Source organism: Nylanderia fulva, unplaced genomic scaffold (assembly GCF_048542155.1).
Source record: "Nylanderia fulva isolate GAGA-0341 unplaced genomic scaffold, ASM4854215v1 Scaffold41, whole genome shotgun sequence".
In the NCBI taxonomy this organism is placed as follows: domain Eukaryota; kingdom Metazoa; phylum Arthropoda; class Insecta; order Hymenoptera; family Formicidae; genus Nylanderia; species Nylanderia fulva.
The window spans coordinates 531,113-551,016 of NW_028190488.1; the positions used below are offsets into that span (position 1 = coordinate 531,113).

Consider the following 19,904-nt stretch of genomic DNA (forward strand, 5'->3'; position numbering starts at 1 on the left):
CATGGTGGCACGGAACAGACCGATCAGTTTTGCGAAGACTACAAAATGCTGTCACAGGATATCCTACTTTCCCCGTTGTGCGCGCGCGAGTGCATTACTCCTGGATTATGACCTCCCGACAGGTCTTCGATGTCTCTTCGAGCTAAAGATAGCCGCTTATTAACCTATTAGTATGCGAACCTTCGATGAACGCCGTGTTGCTAAACACGCCTCTGTATTTACGCGTGTAATTCACGTGCGGAATGTCTAAACTGTCGTGTGTGCGAAGAGCTATACGTCATTTTCAACCGATATTATATTTCCTTTGAGTGCTACGGGGTCTTTGAAAAATTTCGACAAACGAACTCTCTCTCTCTCTCTCTTTCTCTCTCTCTCTGTTCTCTTCCTCTGCCGCTTGAAGTCGCAAATCCTCTCTGTCTGTACGCGAATGTGTAATTTTCGCGGTTAGTGACAGTGACCCAGCCACTCGCGTCGGGCCTCTTCTTCAAAGACTTTCTCGACGTGATCGTTAACAGGTACGATCGAGTTCTCTCGTCGATCGTCGGGGCGTCTAAGCCCCTGGGAACTGTCCTCGATCTTGCGATCGCACGATCACTTTTTAGTTTGCGTGAGACTAAATATCGCGATTTATTTATTTAAACGTATAACTTTGATTTCTACGAAAATTGGAAGTTGAAATGTGAAATCTGGCACTCTCCAGAGTTGTTCGCACAGCTATCGAATATTTTTATATCTATTATTTATGAAATGTGCACAGCTAGGTATTGTCGAAGTAGCGCGTCGACAGGAACGCTTGAAAGTGAATTTTTGACGCTGTCGCGCGTCTTCCTCGTCAGCTTTCATTCGTGCCAAACTTTGTTGTCAGTCGGAGAGAGGTTTCCCCTGGGTGGGTTCACCGATTCGGGAGGGACTGCACGTATCTGTTCGCGTGGGAACGCAATTTTGACGACTCTGTCGGTCGATTGGGGCAGGTCACGATCCGTCTCTCTCTCTCTCTTTTTCTCTCCCTCTTGCCAAAACGGTAGCCCCTTAGGGAGATCAGTTAACAACGGTCTTTACGACTCACTTTACAAGACATCGAGCACCCTTCCCTCGTCGACATCGTAAAAGACACATCGGTGTCTCGCTCGTATATTACGCCAACGGCCGGCTAAAGTTTCGCCGGTTTGTCGAGAAATGTAGTAGTCACGTCGAGTACACCTCCGTTTGGTTTTACGTTTCGTCAAAGTACCGTAAACCGTACCTGTTCGTCTGCCACGCTTAATCGCGTATTCATGGCGCTCTTGCAGATCCCCGGGATCATACAAATTATTTAATCCGTCCGACATATATTGATGTCTCTCTGCGTCGAAATAAAATTTTTTCCCTCACACATACGTTCCTCTACATGTACTGCATAATTATTAAATAACGCGGGAAAACTATTGTTTAAAATGGAATAATGTTAAATAAATAGTATATGTATAGACCTGTTATACGTGGAAAAAATTTATAATGCGCGAGAGCGTATTATATAAATTATCGCTGACGTAGGCGAAACGAGATAAATTGTGAAAACTAGGTACAGAATCTTGGCAGCGTTGATAGTGCTCTTTGGCACAATTCTTCGGTAAGGACTTATAGTGATGTGCAAGAAGCTTGAAAACATTTCCGACATAAAGACATCAAAGATTTTCGTCTGAATACGTCTCTAAATCTATATTCACGTAAGATGAAAACGTTAAGTAGAAAATACAGATAAACTGTAAAAACAGTACATTTTCTAGAAATTAATAAAAAATAACACTCGACTAAAATATATTTTCTGCCATTGAGTTTATCCCGTGGGGAGAAGGACAGCAGATAGATGATTATTCATCATTTTACTCTTAGTAATCTAATATTTTATCCCATTAGTATTATGTTTGACCATATATAGGAGAATACCACGGGTTTTACTCCGCGCTATCGAGCAGATATTGTTCCGCGTATTTACACTATTGTAATTAATACCGAGCATTATCCTGGCCCTCTCCCTCTGCATACATTGATGGCCTTATGAATATCCAATTAGATGAATTAATTACGTTTCTGCGCTGCAACTTCGTACGATGATGAGACCGATACTTTACGTTCGCGAATATACAGTGTATATTTCGTTTTGCAAAAAAACCTCTCCGAAAAACGTTTATGCGTTTTTCGCAACAATACCAAGCATAAGATTTATTTTTTTTCTCCAAGAAAAAGTGTAACGCTTTCCTCTATTCTATCGACGCGTTAAATTAAAAAATCGATCAAGATCTCAATTCAACGGACGTATATAATATCTCTGCAATATCCTTGTACAGTTAATATGTATTAGAAATAAATAACCGATGAAAAAAATATAAAATAAGTATCTCTCGCGACGATAAGATCTCTATGTAGTATCCTTATTCCATCACGATAATCCCCATTATTATTATAAATTATAAGCAAGACGTAGATTAGGTCTCTGCCTCAAATTGCACGTCGAGCGGATCAGAAAGTGTGATATTATCCCGGCGGTTAAAATTGAATTCGCTTCTCTGTTTCAGACGATGTCGAAGAGATCGACCGAGCTGTCCAGGTGGCTGCTGCTGGCGGGACTTTTGTGCTGCTCGTCCTGCCAGAGCGTACCGTCCTCCTTCGAGAATAAAACCGGTGAGTGTTTCGATCCGGTCTTCCTGTTTTATACACGACGTTACTAATACCGCGTGTCCTGCGAAATATCTTTCCTCGAGCGGATTACGGCTCGAAGAAACGGCAAATCCGCATGTGTCCGACGTCGTAGCAATAGCTATCCGACATTATTTTTGTAAGATCTCGTGAAAAATTCATTCGTACGAATTCGAATCGTCTCGCGCGCGCTGAAAGATTTATCATTCCGTCTCAAGTAGATAGCAATGCAAAAGAAAATCTTCGGAAGACGCGTATCGCGTTATTTCAACATCCTGTTTCGAATTAAACTTTTTCGAGCGTGATGAAAAAAATATTGCAGAAAGTAAACTTTTACCTTTACATTTACAACATGTCTCAAGTGCAATTATTCAAACAATTGTTCTATTTGTCAAAGAAAGCATTATCATATTAAAAACTTACAATTATCAGGTTTTTGCAAAAATTAACGTGCAAATTTTTGATAGTAGTATATATTATTACGCGATTTTCACACACAATTAATTATTTTCATATTCATTATGCATCGTGTAATCGCAATTGCCTCTTTCTCGTTTCTGTATTTTTTTCGTTATTATCATTATTACAAATCAAAAAGATTCTGATATATAAATATAAAAATTCAGATAAAAATTATTTTTAAATTCCTCTATACTTATTTTGAACGTTTCAGTCATTTCTTTGGACTATTTCTATATTCTCAGCATATCAATAAATAAAAAAAAATTGCGGAGGATCCAAAAGAAAAGACCGAATCGCTCAAAATAAGTAGAGAGAAATTCAAAAATAATTTTTATATATCTTTTTCTCGTACTAGCCATTTTTATACCTGAATTTGTGTTATTTATTATGAATTTGTATTATGTTGCACGACGAGCTTTATATTTATTGGAATCGCGTTTGGAATGCACCGCGACTAGCTCTGCGGGTACTTCGATCGTCGTACTGCGGGTACGGAAGCTGCGGGAAAAAGGAATCGAGCTGGCACGACGAGGAGGGCGACTTCGCGTCGCGTCGCGATGACGCCGCTATTGCACCCAACGTTGCGTTTGGGAATCCGATTTCCTACTTTTTGGATCGGAAATTGGATCTCGCAGCAACGAGACTCAGCACCATCGAGGTCGCGACTCGATAAGCGGTTAATTGGAGATACACATATCTGGTTCAATTGGCCACTTCTCGAGCTTTTCCCGGAAAATAATATATATATCGATAGGTTTGAGCTAGAGGAGAGGAATATCTCGCCGTCCATCTCCGTGGAAAGAATTCTTCGATTCAAATACTTTTTATTCTTCCTCGACTACTTTGCACGATAGGATGACCGTTCGATTCTTATCCATTCTTGACGCATTGCGGTAAAATAGGGAACCGATCGACGAATGTATAAGAGGAAACTTATTATATATTGTGACGGAATTCTATTTAATTTATCTTTCTTTATAAATTCGTGTACATTAACTTTATCGATTTATCATCAGTATACGAAATACGAGTGATTGATGAAATGTGATGCATTAAAAGTTCGGCACATCCGTTCACTCTCGCTTCCTAATAAGCTGTCTTCCTAACAATCCCTCGGCATTAATCTTGATAAAAATTAACGGCGCGCTATGCGTGTGCATTGCGTGTGTACGTCATCGCGCGAGTATCAGTGGGGCGGGTCAGTAGGTCATTCTACTCGGTGCTAAAAGACACTCCGCGTCGACGATACGCACGCATGCACGTCTTGGATTAATTCACGTGTTCGCACGGTGCGTTTAAATCGATGCTTCAATAATCTTTTCGTTTAATCTGTCGTCAAAAATCTGTACGTAAAAAGCGAAAAAATATAGGCAAGATGGGATAAAAATTCATGATTTTTCATCGAATTTTCAAGCACGATCATTGACACTTAACGTAATAAATCCAAGTTGCAATAAAAGTCGCTACAAATATATATGAATGCTGCTATTTTTTTTTTTAAATAAAAAGTCAAAGAAAATTTGTTGAAATATATTCTAAAGATCAATAATTTATCATTTTATTTTCTCTTTGTTATCCTCTCTGATTTATTTGTTATTCCATAAATTTCAATTTAGTAAGAGATTTATCTTTATTAATTAATTAAATTAATTTCGAAGTGCGTGACTCTCTTTCTCTCCCTCTGGACCTTTGCGAGCTTCTTCGGGAGACATAAAGTTTCAGATTTATATCCTTTTTATTTCACAGATGTTAAGATCTCAACGTTTCAACTTGAAAACTTTCTCAAGGATACGGGGAGCGAAACGTAATCAAATTAGGGAGAAGAATGTTGCGGGGTCGTCAGAAAATGGCGCGACGTCGTCCACAAATGCGATCACAAGTTCTCCCGTGCGAGACACGTTATGCGTTCCTCCGTAAATAACGTAAATTGCAATTTTTAATTCGCGCCAACGTCGGGATAACGCGTGCGCTAGCGGATTCCGTCGTCCTTCGTTGCGCGTCGTTGTTCTACTTTCAAACGACGACGACGACGACGACGACGACGACGATGTCTGTGACACAAAAGTACGGGAAAATAAGCGCGTCGCGCGCTTTTATCGCCCGCGTTCACAATGGCCAACTTTGCATTTAACGTTCTTCCTCACCCTCCTGCCCTCCCTCTCACCTACTGAACAACCTTTGCACTTCTGCGTCGAATGCGACTATGCGGGAACAGCAGCCTCGTCGACGACATTCTCCGTTTTGCATCCTCGCCACATCCGCGTTGACCCGGTGCGAGAAAAATCCGCGAAGCTTCATTCTCTGATCGCGCTTTATTTATTTATTTATTTATTTATTGTGAAACAAACAAGCAACATATTTGACTGGGAAATATGTATATATGGGAAAAATGTTATATTCGAATTTTTTGGACAAATCAGATATAACATGTGAAAGCAGACGGCGTAGACGAACAAAATTGATGATAAAACGAAAAATTGCATAAACGTTACTCTGATAACCAGTTGAAAAATTGAAATAAACCATTGTACGATAATTGATATAACTGCACTCTTGTAAAAAGAGAAAGAGAGAGAGAAAATTTGTACATTCCTCGTTTCATCCATAAAAATACTTGATTAAAATCGTTGATTTTTCGGCGGAAAATGTCGTAATTTTTGTTAAAAGCTTCGATAACTGCAATCGAAAAGTCCGTTACGATATCGCGACAAACGTAAATTTTTGTTGTCGGTAAAAGGGAGGTATATATGTAAAGAGAACGAGGGAGGGGAAATTAAAAGGGAGAAGATACGGCCGTGCATTTTATACGCTCGATTTCATTCGGCATTGTACCGCTTCTCGGCTATATAAAAGCGGCACAGAAACGCGGGAATATATGTCGCATAAGCGTAATGCGTACAAACGAGCGGGAAAATAATCGTACGAGCGACCACACGACATAAACGCACGCACACGCGCTCACCAAAACGTAATAACGCTTTTGGTGGCTTTATGCATTTACATTGCAACTATGTTATGCTTCTCACGTTTTGTTCCGAGAGATTCCACCGTTTCGTGTTTCCGCATTGTTCTTAGAAGTTGCGAGATTATATATAATTACGGAGAGAAAAAGAAGATGGAAAGAGAGTTAATAATATAAAATATAAATATGTAAGTCTACTCTTCCACTCTTAATTAATTTTACATAAAAAAACTTTTAAGCGCGTTACGTAAATATCTAGTTATTGTTATTTATTCCATCAGCTTTCTGGAAAACTGTAGATTTTCCATCGTTTCACGTAATAAATGATAATGAAATTGATACCATCTCATGAAATTTCAAACTTCTCTCGATTCACGAAATACATCCGATAATACATTATCAGACGTTGCTTTGTTATATTCGCAGTACGTCATCTCGAAAGCGGGATGATCATTTGCATAATAGAAAGAAACGGAGCAGCTCTGGTAACAATCGCCGCATTTTATCTCTCGTCCCGACTCGCTCTCGCATTCACGTCCATCTCAATCGAGAAACTGACAGAGAGAATACGCGTTTCTTCAATTTCACCCGTACACATGTCTCGCTTCATTTTCAAACAATGACACGCAAAGCTCGACGTATAATAATAATAATAAAAAAAAACCTTAGCAGAAAAACAACGCGCTTTTATCGTCCGCATCTCGTGTCGCTGAGTTTTTCTTTCTGCGCGTTCAATTTTGTACGCCATCTCTATATTATTCGGTGCTCTCTCGTAAAAGCGAGCCCTCGTAGTAGCTTCCCAAAGTAACGTCGAATGCCTTCGTTCTTTTCGTCGGGAATTTTAAGACGCGCGACAATGCGTGCTCTCACGATGATTAAAGGGATCCTGAAGTTCTCTTGATGGAGGAGAGGACTCGCTCGCGAATATCGCTCGATAACGGGCGGAAATAAACGGGGACAACTGTATTTCGGTGAAAATATATGGGCGCAAGATAAATATTCATTTCTATGATTCACGGCGCGTCGAGAGATGCGTGCGTTTTTGGTGGGCAATAGTGTTTTGCGGGCGCGCGACGATAAATCCGGGAGGAGAACTTGCCGTGAGTCCATTACTGCCGCCACGAGGCTCTTAACCTTAATGAATCTTTGCTCGGTTGTCAACCGAGCAGCGCATTTCTCTCGAAAATAGCTTGCCACGCTACGTTTAGAACGCGGTTAAAACCTCGAGGACGTTTTTTTCAATGCGACGTTCAGATTCGCGCGAGAGAGCCTCGGAAATTTTGCAAAAATTGCCGAGGGGCAGCTATGAGGTTTCACCTGAATTTCAAATATACTGTAAAGTGTATTTGTTCGCACTTTACATAGTTATTCCAAAGATATTTCGAGTGCTTTGACACTCTGTGATATCTAGATATTTTTCAACATTCCTGAATATTATTGTCGCCTTTTGTTGATGTGAAAGTTTCGAGTTTTAAGCGAAAAAAATATCGATTTCTAAATTAAATTTGTAATGATAAATTGAAAAGGCTCTGACATAGAAATGCGAAATCAGATATGAAAAGGATTAATAAGAATCAAACGCAGATATTAGACGCAACAAACTTGTTTTCAAATTCTTGTCTAATTATTTTAAATATTTCAGTCCTTTCTTACATCTTTAGCGGATCGACTTAACAGAAAGGACCGAAGGTTGAAAATAATTAAAGAAAAATTTAAAAACAAGTTTGTTTTTATGTTGCCTTTAATATCTGCGCTTGGCTTCAATCCTTTTCATACCTGATTTTTTAATTAAATTTTTCGTTTGAGAAAAAGAAAAATTTAATATAGAAGAAATATTGAAAGGGGAGAAAGAGAGAGAGACAGAGACAACATTCGCGTTTACACAGCGTATACTATAATTGAAATGAAATTTGCAAATGGTAGGAATTTGAGTCGCTCTCTGTGCGGGGCTATTCCAATGAAATCCACCTAGCGCATAATATTCCGCGAGAAATTACTTAGGCGTCATCCTGTCCTCCGGTTTGAAATATGCCCGCGCAAAACTGCGGAGGTCGCGCGCGAATGCGACCGTCGCATTTTGCATGCAGCCCCGTATAATAAACGCCGCGAAGAGAGAAAGAGAAAGACGAAGAGCGTTGCGCACGAGCGCGAGAAGAGGAGCTCCTAGCCATCCCATGTATATTCGCGAAGCATGACACGTGTATTTATGCGATATGACTCGAGAGAGAGAGAGAGAAAGAGAAGGAATACCGGCGTCTGCCGGCTGTCGCGGGATATTCCGACAGCCAGTCCAGCATCTCGTATTTTCATCCTGACGACGCGACGTGACGTTCGTTCATTTGTATGTCGTAATGAGCCAACGCGCGAAAACGACGCGCGACGAGCGTTAATGTGTTGCGGCTAACGAAGAGGTGTCACACTGATCGTTGCATTTTTTCTCCCGTCTTCATAATTATTTCTTATTACTGAAACTGAAACTCATACACTACTTTGCAGCCGCGCAAAGTCAAGCAAGATTGAAACGTATTTCTAGAATCTCTCGTTTACATCATTCTGCTATTCGTGTGGAAACTTATGAATTTATGTATATAGAAATACGCGAATTCCTAAGTGCGTTATTAATTTCGTTTCATAGATCGACTCTCGCGATGAAGTTTTGACACATTGTGCGTTTATTGAAACCCAACATATTCCTTGCCGTTTCAAGGATCGTCGAGCAATGAACGTGTTTCGCCTCGATCACGACGCGTGGTGAGATTTCTCCCCGACACTCGAGATGTCAGTGGCACTTCCGTCAGATTCCGTGGAACGCGAATGCAGCCAGCACTTGCGGTCTTCAAATGCCCGACGTCCAGCGGCGCTTACCGTTTAGAGATAGAAACCGCGTCGATCGCCTTGATAACACCGAAGAGAAAACGCCGACTTGCCATTATCGGGACGTTTTCTCGTGAGATATTGGGCGATAAGTGGCGGCGATCCGTCGCTCACCTCATCGTTCTCGGTTGTCCATCCCGTGAAACTTTATACGCGAGGAACGTCCGTGACAGCGATGTCTTGGTGGCCAATTACAGGACGACGTTAAGCCTCGACCGAGAATTAAATGTAAACCTCGTCATTATTCTTTCCCGACTCTCAATCCACTCTCTTATGCGCGCGCGTATTTACGTTACCGCCTCCGCGGGAGACGATCGCGGGTTTTTGGAGACGACACTGTTGGAAGAGTCAGTTTTGGAAAAATCGATTCGCTGGAAAGCTCGCGGGAGACCTTGCCGAGAATTATCCTCGTCGTTCTCCCGCTCTTTACCGCGTTATATTCTCATAAATCGCGACGGGAGGCAGCCAATCGGTGCCGTTCGCTTCACGAGTCGGCCGTTAAAGATAGCAGTCATGCTCGACGATAACCGATCGTTATATCCTTTACCGACTCGATCGAGCGATACATACCTCGCTTTAATACGCGATGCCCATGTCAACACTCGAATACGCGGGATGACGCCCCCGTATGACGTTTCCCTTCGACTTCTCGAAGAGAGGTCGCTTCTTCTCGCGCGGCACTTCGTTAAGAGACTCTCTCTTTCGCGGGAAGATGACGGGCCGTCATCGTTTCTCGCGGTTCGTAGGTTCGTTAACGTTGCTGGGAACCCCAGATACGACACAACGTGAATTGCAACTTTGTAACAGGATTCTTCTCGTGATGTACGGAGGGTGGACTACTTAACGTTATCTTCCTGGATGGCCACGCGTTCCTTCCGCATCGCGTAAATAAACGTGAGATTGTCTCACAACATATGGGCGAAAGATTTTTGCTGTATCGGGTGGATACATTTATTTAAATATTTAATTCTTTTTCTCCGCGCAGAAGATATACGCTCAAACAAATTCTTAACTTGACTAAATCTTTCAATTAAATATTATTTTTGTTAATTGAACATATAAAAGTATTAAATATAACATATTAAATCTAACAAAATCATTAAGATAATAATTAACAAAATAATCATTTAATTGAAAAGTTTAGTCAAGTTAACATTTTTTTTCAGTGTAGTAATACATTTTTTCAGAATCTTTTTTTCTTGATATAGTGTATAATAATGATCATGAGAAGAGATATTTAAAATATTTTTCAATATATTTTGACGCGACAACATATCACTGATCTAATCTTTGATTATTTAATGCCGAACGTTTTCAAGAAATAAATAATTTCCGATAGAAACATATTTTAGACTAGATTTAAAGCTATCGCGTTTTTTAAATTTTATTGCGGGTACTTTTGTAATATTTCCAGGTGGGATGAGAGATCTATATCCGAGATCTCATATGTCAAATAATTCGTCACGTATATACGGCGTCGTGTAGCCTGACGATGATGTTAAACGAAAGTGCGGACGTTGACATATGCGTATATTCTAGAAACACGTAAATTTATACGACACTGCTATTCGCGCGTGCGAATTTATCGATTCGATTGAACAGGCCACGTCTCTCTCTTTCTCTCTCTCTCTCTCTCTCTCTCTCTCTTTCTCTCTCGTATGTGTACCTAACATCCTATAAATTTATGCAACCTAGAGGATCGTGGCGTTAGCGATACCGGTAGGATAAATTAATCGAGCGAGAGCGCGAGAGAGGGCTATAATAAAATTACGAGTAATTAATCACGACGACGGGGCTCATTACTCAAGATATCAAGTTCTCGTTTATGCGCACCGGTCCAAGTATAATTGGCCACTCTCTCTCTATCGCGTTCGTAAAACGAAGATCGCAGTCGTTGACCCACGATGAACCACGCCGGCTTTTTAATCGGTCACGACGACCCTCCGAAATTTCTGTTCGCAGGCGCTCAGAATGACAGTCGCCCGCGGATATTCTCACCCAGGATGGACTACGACGAGTGGACGCCCCTGGGACGCGGCGATCCCCTGAAGAACAATCCAACTTTCGATTATGTGCCGCCGGTTCTCGACAGGGTGCAATACTGGCTGGATTCGCATCAGCAACACACAACCGAGCCGTCATCCAAGCGCGACATCCTCGTACTAGGCGTAACCGCGAAGAAGACCAGCCCGAAGATACCCGAACAGTTTCTCAAGTTTGTGGACGGACCCAAGTTTACGCGAGTCGGCGGTCAAGACCCGACCATATATAGGAATGACTTCACCGGCAGTTCCGGCGCCGAACCACCCAAGATTCTGCGCACCACTAGCTTCCGGAACGGTCTGCTGGTCGACTATAGAAATCAGAATAGATTGCAATCGCCGGCCAATTACTATCCGAACCCGTATTACAGCCAGAAGATTAAGCCGTATACTATGATGATGCCGCCACCGATTCAGAAGATCGAGACGTCTACCGGTTTCAACGTCGGCGCGTCCAGAGATAAGATAATCGGCTACGCGGACGCACCGCAGTCGTTTAACACGCAGACGGAGGAGGGTCCCGTTCACCAGGACGCGCAGTATTACGGACACTACTCTCCCGCGCCCTCGCCACGCCCGTATTCCACGTCCAAGGCACCACCTAGCAAGGTAGAGACCATCAAGAGCGTTTACATCCCGCCCGCGTCGCAGAGCACGAAATCTAGATACGAGGCGACCACCGCGCCATCCGTATCCTTCGAAAAATCGAATCTAATCTATCAGTCAACGCAGACTCTCTCGGGCGGATGGCTCGGCAACAATGAGCCCACATCGTCCTCCACTCCCGGCCTTCCCTCGGAAGTGAATCAGCTCCTGTGGCAGACCACAGATTATTCGAAAGATCACTACGAAGATCATCACGCCGCGGCCTCGTCCAATCACGAGGTGGTCGTCGGTCAAAACGCGAATATCATTGTAGATGGCAGTAACAATGAAAACGAGGAAGTGGTCGTGGGTCAAAAGGAAGTCAGCACCGAAGCGACGTCCTCGTCGACCTCCTCGTCGACGTCAGAAAGCGACGCGCAAACTTTTACCGTCTCCACCACTGTAGATTCTACCGAACGGGAAGAAGAAACTGCAACCGACATGCAATCCTCGTCAAAGATGCACATTGTCGTCGCCAATTCGCCGTCCACCATTGTAGATCTGGAGACGCATAAAGCGAAGAAAGACCCGGTCGCCGTAGTGGTGCCGACGAACTACATCGAGAAGAATTCGTCTTCGGAATCAGCGACGACTCTTCACGCTTGGGAGAATCCCGCCACGTCCGAGATGACGAAGACGACTTATCAAGCGTCAAAGTCTCAAGTGAAGCCAATGAAAACCACGGTAACGATCTCAACGGAGGATCAAACATCCGCTTCCTTCCGTGCCGAACAGAATAATATCTCCCTCGCAGCTTACTCCGCATCAATTCCCGCATTCGTTTTCCCATTTACCTGTAAGCCTAAATAATTACAATTTTCCCGACTCTCCGACTTTTCCATCGGCAAAACATCCTCAGATGAATTATCCCATGCTACACTTAATGGGCATGTATCCCACCTTACGGCCCCACTTGTCACCACCCATGGCGCGTTTACAAGCTATCAAAGAGATAATGGCGAACATGGAACAGGATCACCAACAACCCCCGCAATCGTTTCCCGTGACGATCACCAGTCCACCGTCGATCATCAATGCGCAGACCACCGGATCTGATGAACGATCATCGGTCATGACGATCGACCATCGACCATCTCGATTATCCGCGACGGTCGTCAACTCGATGACTACCTCGCCGCCGTTCACGCCAACAATTTCGTCGACCGCGGAATACACGCCCACCATGAATCATCGTCAGGAGAGCACAGAGGCCCAACCAATCCCCTCTGGTAAAGATTCTGAACGCCGAAGAGATCACGAGGATGTCGACGACGTTCGCGCCATCGTCGACCATCCCACCGCGAACCACGATGGCACCGAGTCTGACCACCGATCCGATCTTCTCGCACTACAAACAACCGGTCAAACCAATCCGCGGCCCGATGTATCTCATCATTCAGGGCCATTCGAAGGTAAAGACCTACAAGCCGACGATAAACAAGCACGGCGTGCCCGTCGAGAACAACGAGATCGTGGAGAGCGCGACCGAGCGACAGCTGTCCTAAACTGGAACAGCTGATTCGCGAGAACACGAAGAACGGCGCCGTCGATCTGGCTGCCGAAAAGAAGAAGCTGGAGGAGGAGAGAGCGCGTGCCCAGGAGAAGCGTGTTTCCTCGCATCAGGAAGACAGTCTCATGAGCCTAGTCGAGAGCGGCTTGAGCGGCTTCACCGTGTCACCCTCGATGGAGGACGAGCGTCGCGCGTCTAATTCGGTTGCGAGCATCGAGATTAATTAAGGATCCGACGTTTGCGCGCAGTTCTCCCATGAGGGGATATCAAGCTTCGCAAACGGATGCTGAGGTAGCTGAGGACGGCACGTCCTCCCGCGGCGGAAAGGCAACCGCCGTTCTTTCAGTATAGGGGCGACAATTTTTGAAAGGGACGAAAAGAGTCTCTCTCGATTTATATTCGATTGTTGCTTACGCGCGAGCCGTTGGATGAAAATCGATGGAAATTGATTGCGCGCGAGATATAAGCATCGAAGTTTCATGTGGCTGACCTCCTAGCACCGTCTCCTATTTCTAACGCGGGAGCTATCCGGGAGATATGTGTAACTTTAACACGCCGGCAAACGAGGTTTTACATTGTTGTATTTATCTTGTTTATTGTTCCGTGATATTAAATATCTCTTCTATACTTTTTAATTTTTTTCTACTTCTTCAAGTACCGCTTCTGCAGGCAATCCGAGCGGATTTACATATTTATAGATTTACAGACAACAATATCGAATTCGATACGCAAGTGTAAACGATAAATGGATATGAATGTTTACCAGATTAATAATATATTGTATTTAAATTATTGAAATATAATTCGCACATAAATTCTTTGGTCCGTTATAATTATTATGATTGTTATATTAATGAATATTTTTCAGATAATTTATTATTTATTTTGCTTAATATACGTAGGATAGGTATGCCATTAATTTATTTTATTTCGTTCATTAAACATGCATAAAATTTTACGACACACAAGGTGTGTCGCAATTGTAATTCGATCAACGTCGAGACTGTAATATTGTGCAGCAATCGACGTGAGAGATCCGAAGCAATTAATGACATTTTATTTATTTATTTTTTCGAATCTCTGTGTCAATGGTTCATCACTGCGCGTCTTATAAAGAAATAAAAACGTTCCCAAATTCGCGCATTAGGTATCGAAATTTCTCGAGTAATCTGGAATTTTGTCGCGCGAAAACAATCATTTCCAAATTTTTCACAAAATTGCGCTGCTTGGAATTTGTTGCCATCCCGCAATTTTTTTATATATGGAAAAAGATTTTTGTGTACATCTTTACACGGATCATCGCGCGTCAATGTGTTCGTTTACTCGAGATCGATGATTATCATCTCGCGGTGATGACAAACTCTCGCTGTCACCGAATAACAGAGGCTCAACCATAGGCAGTTCTCTCCGTGTTTCTGCCACATGCTTTCATCCACGATGAGAATAGCACGCCAATTTCATATGTGCCAGTATACATAACGTTACGTATGTATATATATAAAAGCATAATTATATATATACAGGGTATCTAATATATAGGTAAACAATTATATAAATAGGTAATACCGGTATTCCTTATTAATAAGCATCCTTTTTCTTTGACAAAATTTCCGGAAATGTATCGAGATATCTCATTTACATTTTTCAATGTAATACAGTGTATTTGCTTTCTGCACGAAAACTTTCTGTATTTAATTTTTCATGTGCAAATTTTTTTGTATAACTCTGTTATAATTAAATTTAATAATTACATTAAATATAAACGTTATCATCTATTTTGTTCACATCAGAGAAAAGTACACTTTACAGCTATAAAAAAATCTGCTTTACGTCAAATAAAATTAGTTCAAATTTTTGTATTATAAAATAATACTTTTTTTATTATCGTAAAATTAAATTTTAATAGATTAAAATTCATTTACATGGAAAATCAAGAAACAATCAATTCACGCATTTATTGACATATTTAAAAAATGACACATATACGCTTGTATCTTGAAAATTGCAAAAATGCAATTTCGGAAATTTGCCAAAAAAAATGCTAATCTTTTGATAAGGAATACGATACTGTCTGTATCTTATCTATATGGGACACCCTGTATACGTGTTACACGCGTCAGTGCGGAATAAGCGATCGCTCGACGATTCCGATTGCGCATTCGACCTGTTTTTATCCCCGACGATAGTTACCGGGATCGCGAATATGTGCAATGAGCGAGTGCGAATTGAAAATTGCGTTTCACTCGCAGTTTTACAGCGCGCGTTTTCTTTCGCAATTTAAATATTAAACGAACCCGTTTACGATTATCGCGGAGCGATATTACCATGGCGGATTACTACTTGTATACTTACTGTCATTAAAAAGCCGTGTCTTGGACCGGTCCGGGCAATCGTTTAATTGCGACGCAGACGCGAAGCTTATGATCGTGTTATATGCATATAACAATATTATTTATCGTGCGACGTAGTTGAATGAAAGAAATACAGGATATCGCAGAAGTAGCAGATTTCCTTGATTATAATTTAAATGGCAAAGATTGGAGATTCTTATTTAGATATTGCATCGTTAAAACAGAGGAAAGGAGAATTCGCTTCTAAAAGTTTGATAGTATTGAGATACATTTTACTAAAAAAAGAAAAAATTAATTCTGTAAAATCTTTATCTGTTCTCTCTATCTATTCAATATTTCAGTGGAACATTTTACCTATCTCACCTGTCTAAGAGAAAGCTTGCAGCTTCTGAGATATCTTGTATACACATACGATAGTTGTCGATGTAATTTATAGAGATTTCGATGTTAAAGATAGGTTTCTCTTTTTTTAGATATTTATTGCATTAGATGCAGAAATCGAAGGCGAAAAGTCTCGATAAACCAATGCCAACATACTATTCAATCTCCATTTTAAGTCAGTACTCGCATCAAGACTTTTCGTCCTCAATTCTTTATTTATTCCCTACGACCTATTAATTTATTGCAAACGTCGTCGCCCTAGAACTTACGTATTTATCGCCGGCAGCAAAATATCTCGATTCTCATCGTTTCATCGTCGTTCTCTCCTACACGATCCAAATCTTCGATTCACGAATCCCCAGGCGAATCCCGCCCTCGAACAACGTTGCGAAGTATAAAAGAACATCGAACTTCTCGTGCTATATTGAGAATGACGACGGTTTCTCTCTCGAGTTTATTTATTTTTCATTTTTTTTTATTTTATATGTAAAAGAACCTCCTCGAGGACCGGTGGAACGTTCTGTAAAGCATCCCTAGGCGTCACACAACGTAAAACTTGACATTAACACTAGTCTTACACTCTATCAGTTACCAAACATATCGCGTACGTACTAACAGCTCACACACTGTATCACCATGCCCTTATTCATAGCGATCGTAATTAGGCGTAGTCGAAGTTACGCGCACCCACACGCAAAAAAATAATATATATATATATACACATACATATATATATGTACTCACGTATACACACGATATAGAAGTATGTATACTTCATATATATATATATACATCTATTATGCGCATACGTATTTATATATAAATAAATTATATGTACTCGGCGATGTTGCGTGAGCGCGCCATCGCTATTACCTTAATTACGCATTCGGCGTTACGTTTTGCACGCACACGCTGCGACGTGCGTTAAGTTTATGTACGACATAAATTGTACCTGACGGTCACACACACACGCGCATTCTGTTGATTCTTCTGTTTTATTAATAAAGCATCTTATTATCGAGTTTCCCTGATTGAAAACTCCCTTTGAACTGCCTATCCTTGATATTCTATTAAATATAGAGGAGAATGATTTTTGAAAGAAGGAACAAAAACAATTTTTAATTATATTCCATATCAATGTGACAAAATTATTTTTTATTGCGAAATTATTTTTTTTATCCTAACATGCGCATACATATTTATGTACACATTGTATCTGTCAATTATAAATTATATTGAGATTTTACCACTTCATCATTCTAATGCATCGAATCATAAATCGACGCATCCAGGATCGATCTTTGACAGATAAAATTATATCGATGACTAAAGGTAATTTTATGATAGCACGAAGAATTTCGAATGCATCTTGACTTGATATGATTCATTAAAGGAACTATTAAAATTGAAACGAATCAATGTAAATTTCTTATGCATTTTTATGCGGTCTCGGATTGCATAGGAACTACATGCTGCATCGGAAATTCATCACTCTGATTTAATTCATCCGATATATGAGCACATTGTACGGTAAACATGTGTAATAATCATTAATTTGTTAATTATAAAATGACGTTAATAAAAGAACAAGAGACAATAATAGGGTCTCGATTTGGTAAATACAATAATAATTTTGACTCGCAAAAAATATTATCGAGAGAGCGCGATATATTGAAATTTAGATGTAAATGTAATCGCGCGTTGATTGCGTGCCATCGGCAATTAAACGGAATGTTTTCTTTTTTTACGTGACAAAACATGCGATATACAACTCGTATAAACTCGCTTCGCGCGTTTATTTCGATTATCCTTAATTGAAGCGGTCAAACTGGTACACGAGAATGACAAATTTCCTGTGCGCGGACTGATTGCGTTTGCAGTTTCGCTCGGAGTGTTTGCGGTTCCGTAAATTCTGCAATTATTAGCTCCCATCGGGTCTGATTTATGACTCGATCGCGCCGCTTGATGGAAATATGATATTAAAATAACTCCCTTCAGCGAAATATTTTCCTGGAATATGCCATAAATTGATTGCAACAAATAAATTTCGCAATTTATTGTCGAATTTGATGCAACTTGATTACAAACCTTGATATACTAAATACTTTCTCATATAAAAATACTCTCTTTTTTCCTCTTTTCTTTTTACTGCAAAATAAATTATGTTTTTTTTATATATTAATATTATATTACACTAACAATAATATGTTATATTATGTGTATGCATATGAATATGATAAAAATATAATTGCATAAAATATATTAAATAATATAAATTTTATATTATATATTATATTAATATATTTCTTTCCTATTTATCGTATTTATATTTTTATTAATATATTATAATATAACTATTATATTAAGGATTTGAAATAATGTTTGATTGTTTGCCGCTATTTAATTATAGAGTACAGAGCAGAGAAGTTGCGGAGAAAATTTAGAAATGTTGAAATCGATAGCGGATCCAAGTATAAGTGAATGAAACTCCGTATATGATTACCAGGAGGTGCATTAAAAACACGAATTTAAGGTTAATTTATAGCGTAATTTAGTTTCAATATCGGTGAAATAAATCTCTCACGAAGGACAGGGGCCTGGCCCCGGAGGCCCCGCAATGCATCCACATTGGAAAAAATAATTTGCGAGAGACAAAGGGGGTAAATAAGGGTCGATAAATAATTAGCTCAGCTTTCGCAATATTATAAGCTACAGTTACTTTTTGCTACAATTAATTGTAATTATCATATAATTAAGAAATTATTTATTAATTATTTATTTTAGAGAAATATATATACATATAGGTATGTATATATCTAGTTAGTATAAGTTGAGTTAAATTTTATATACTACAACTTAAAAGAGAAATGTGAAATCTATACGACCAATTCCAGCGAATTATTGCAAAGTCCCGTATATCTGAATAGGCGTGTTTCTCATGCATGAGTCTTTCTGAATAAGAATCGACGTCTTGTTAGCACAGGAAAAAACGAAATATAATCGCGCAGTAAACTATCTGAAATACGAATCACGATATAGGCGAAATACGAACCATGACATCGATGTTTTCATGTAATTACAATTTTCCCTCGTGTCTTTAATATTATAATATCCGTTCTTCGGATCTGATGTTTAGAAAATTATGTCAGTTGATTCTTTTTACATGACCTATCGCCATAAACTATATCCGTATTAAGCTTCTCTGTAAGCAAACCGTAATACTTCCTAACTGTACTGCCTCTGTAATATCTCTACTTAAGCTACAATATCTGTGTCCTGCGAAAGAGAAAAAGAAAGAGAGAGGAAAGGTCAATAGTTATCGATCGATGTAACGATCGATACTTATCTTTCAAAGTAACGACCCTTCTTCCGGTGATGTATTCTACGTGCTATTAATAATGAATAAAATATTGAATGGTACCGCAACGCGGCTGTTAAAGAATTCAGCGGTACTAAATAAACGTCGAAATTAATCATAGAAGTGAACGATTTGGATTTCGGATTTGTATGCGCGGAATTGTCGGGAAACGTCTTCGTTTCTAAAGTAACACCGGGGATTCAGGCAGCTGCAAGCCTGCGCGCTCCGAGATTAATCGATGAAGCTTCGAAAGAGGGTGTTTCCTGTCAGACTGAAAAATTGCGTGATTAACGAGAAAAATGTTCTTGCAACAAAGTTCCCCGCCGAAAAGGGACTGCAGCACCGGTGTCTCACCTTCTTTGCCGATCTCTCCTCTCTTCCGCCTTTGGCGCATCAATATTTCTAAGTTATTCGCGGACAAATGACGGGCGTTAATGTATAATAGCGATTTTCAAAAAGGAATACCGCTTATTCCAATTATTCTTAATTGTATATCTCGCCGGTTTGCTAAATGTATAACCATAAATCTTCAAATTTCGTTAAATAAAGCAAAAAATATGTATTAAATTATTTATTTTCATATACGTATATAAACATGTAATATCACGTACTTTGATACAAATTGAAGAAAAAAAATTTTTGG

At 40.2% G+C, this 19,904-nt stretch overlaps 1 protein-coding gene across 1 annotated transcript in view; it reads left to right on the forward strand.

The window, feature by feature from the left end:
* Window positions 1-16,924, forward strand: part of LOC114943699 (uncharacterized) — a 46,823-nt gene extending 29,899 nt beyond the window's left edge. Inside the window, 5 exon segments of the mRNA XM_085486234.1 lie at window positions 2,556-2,661; window positions 10,937-12,381; window positions 12,383-12,868; window positions 12,870-13,163; window positions 13,165-16,924. Coding sequence (XP_085342360.1) covers window positions 2,559-2,661; window positions 10,937-12,381; window positions 12,383-12,868; window positions 12,870-13,163; window positions 13,165-13,398 — 2,562 coding nt within the window. The 5' untranslated portion in view covers window positions 2,556-2,558 and the 3' untranslated portion in view covers window positions 13,399-16,924.
* The last annotated feature ends 2,980 nt before the right edge of the window (window positions 16,925-19,904 follow it).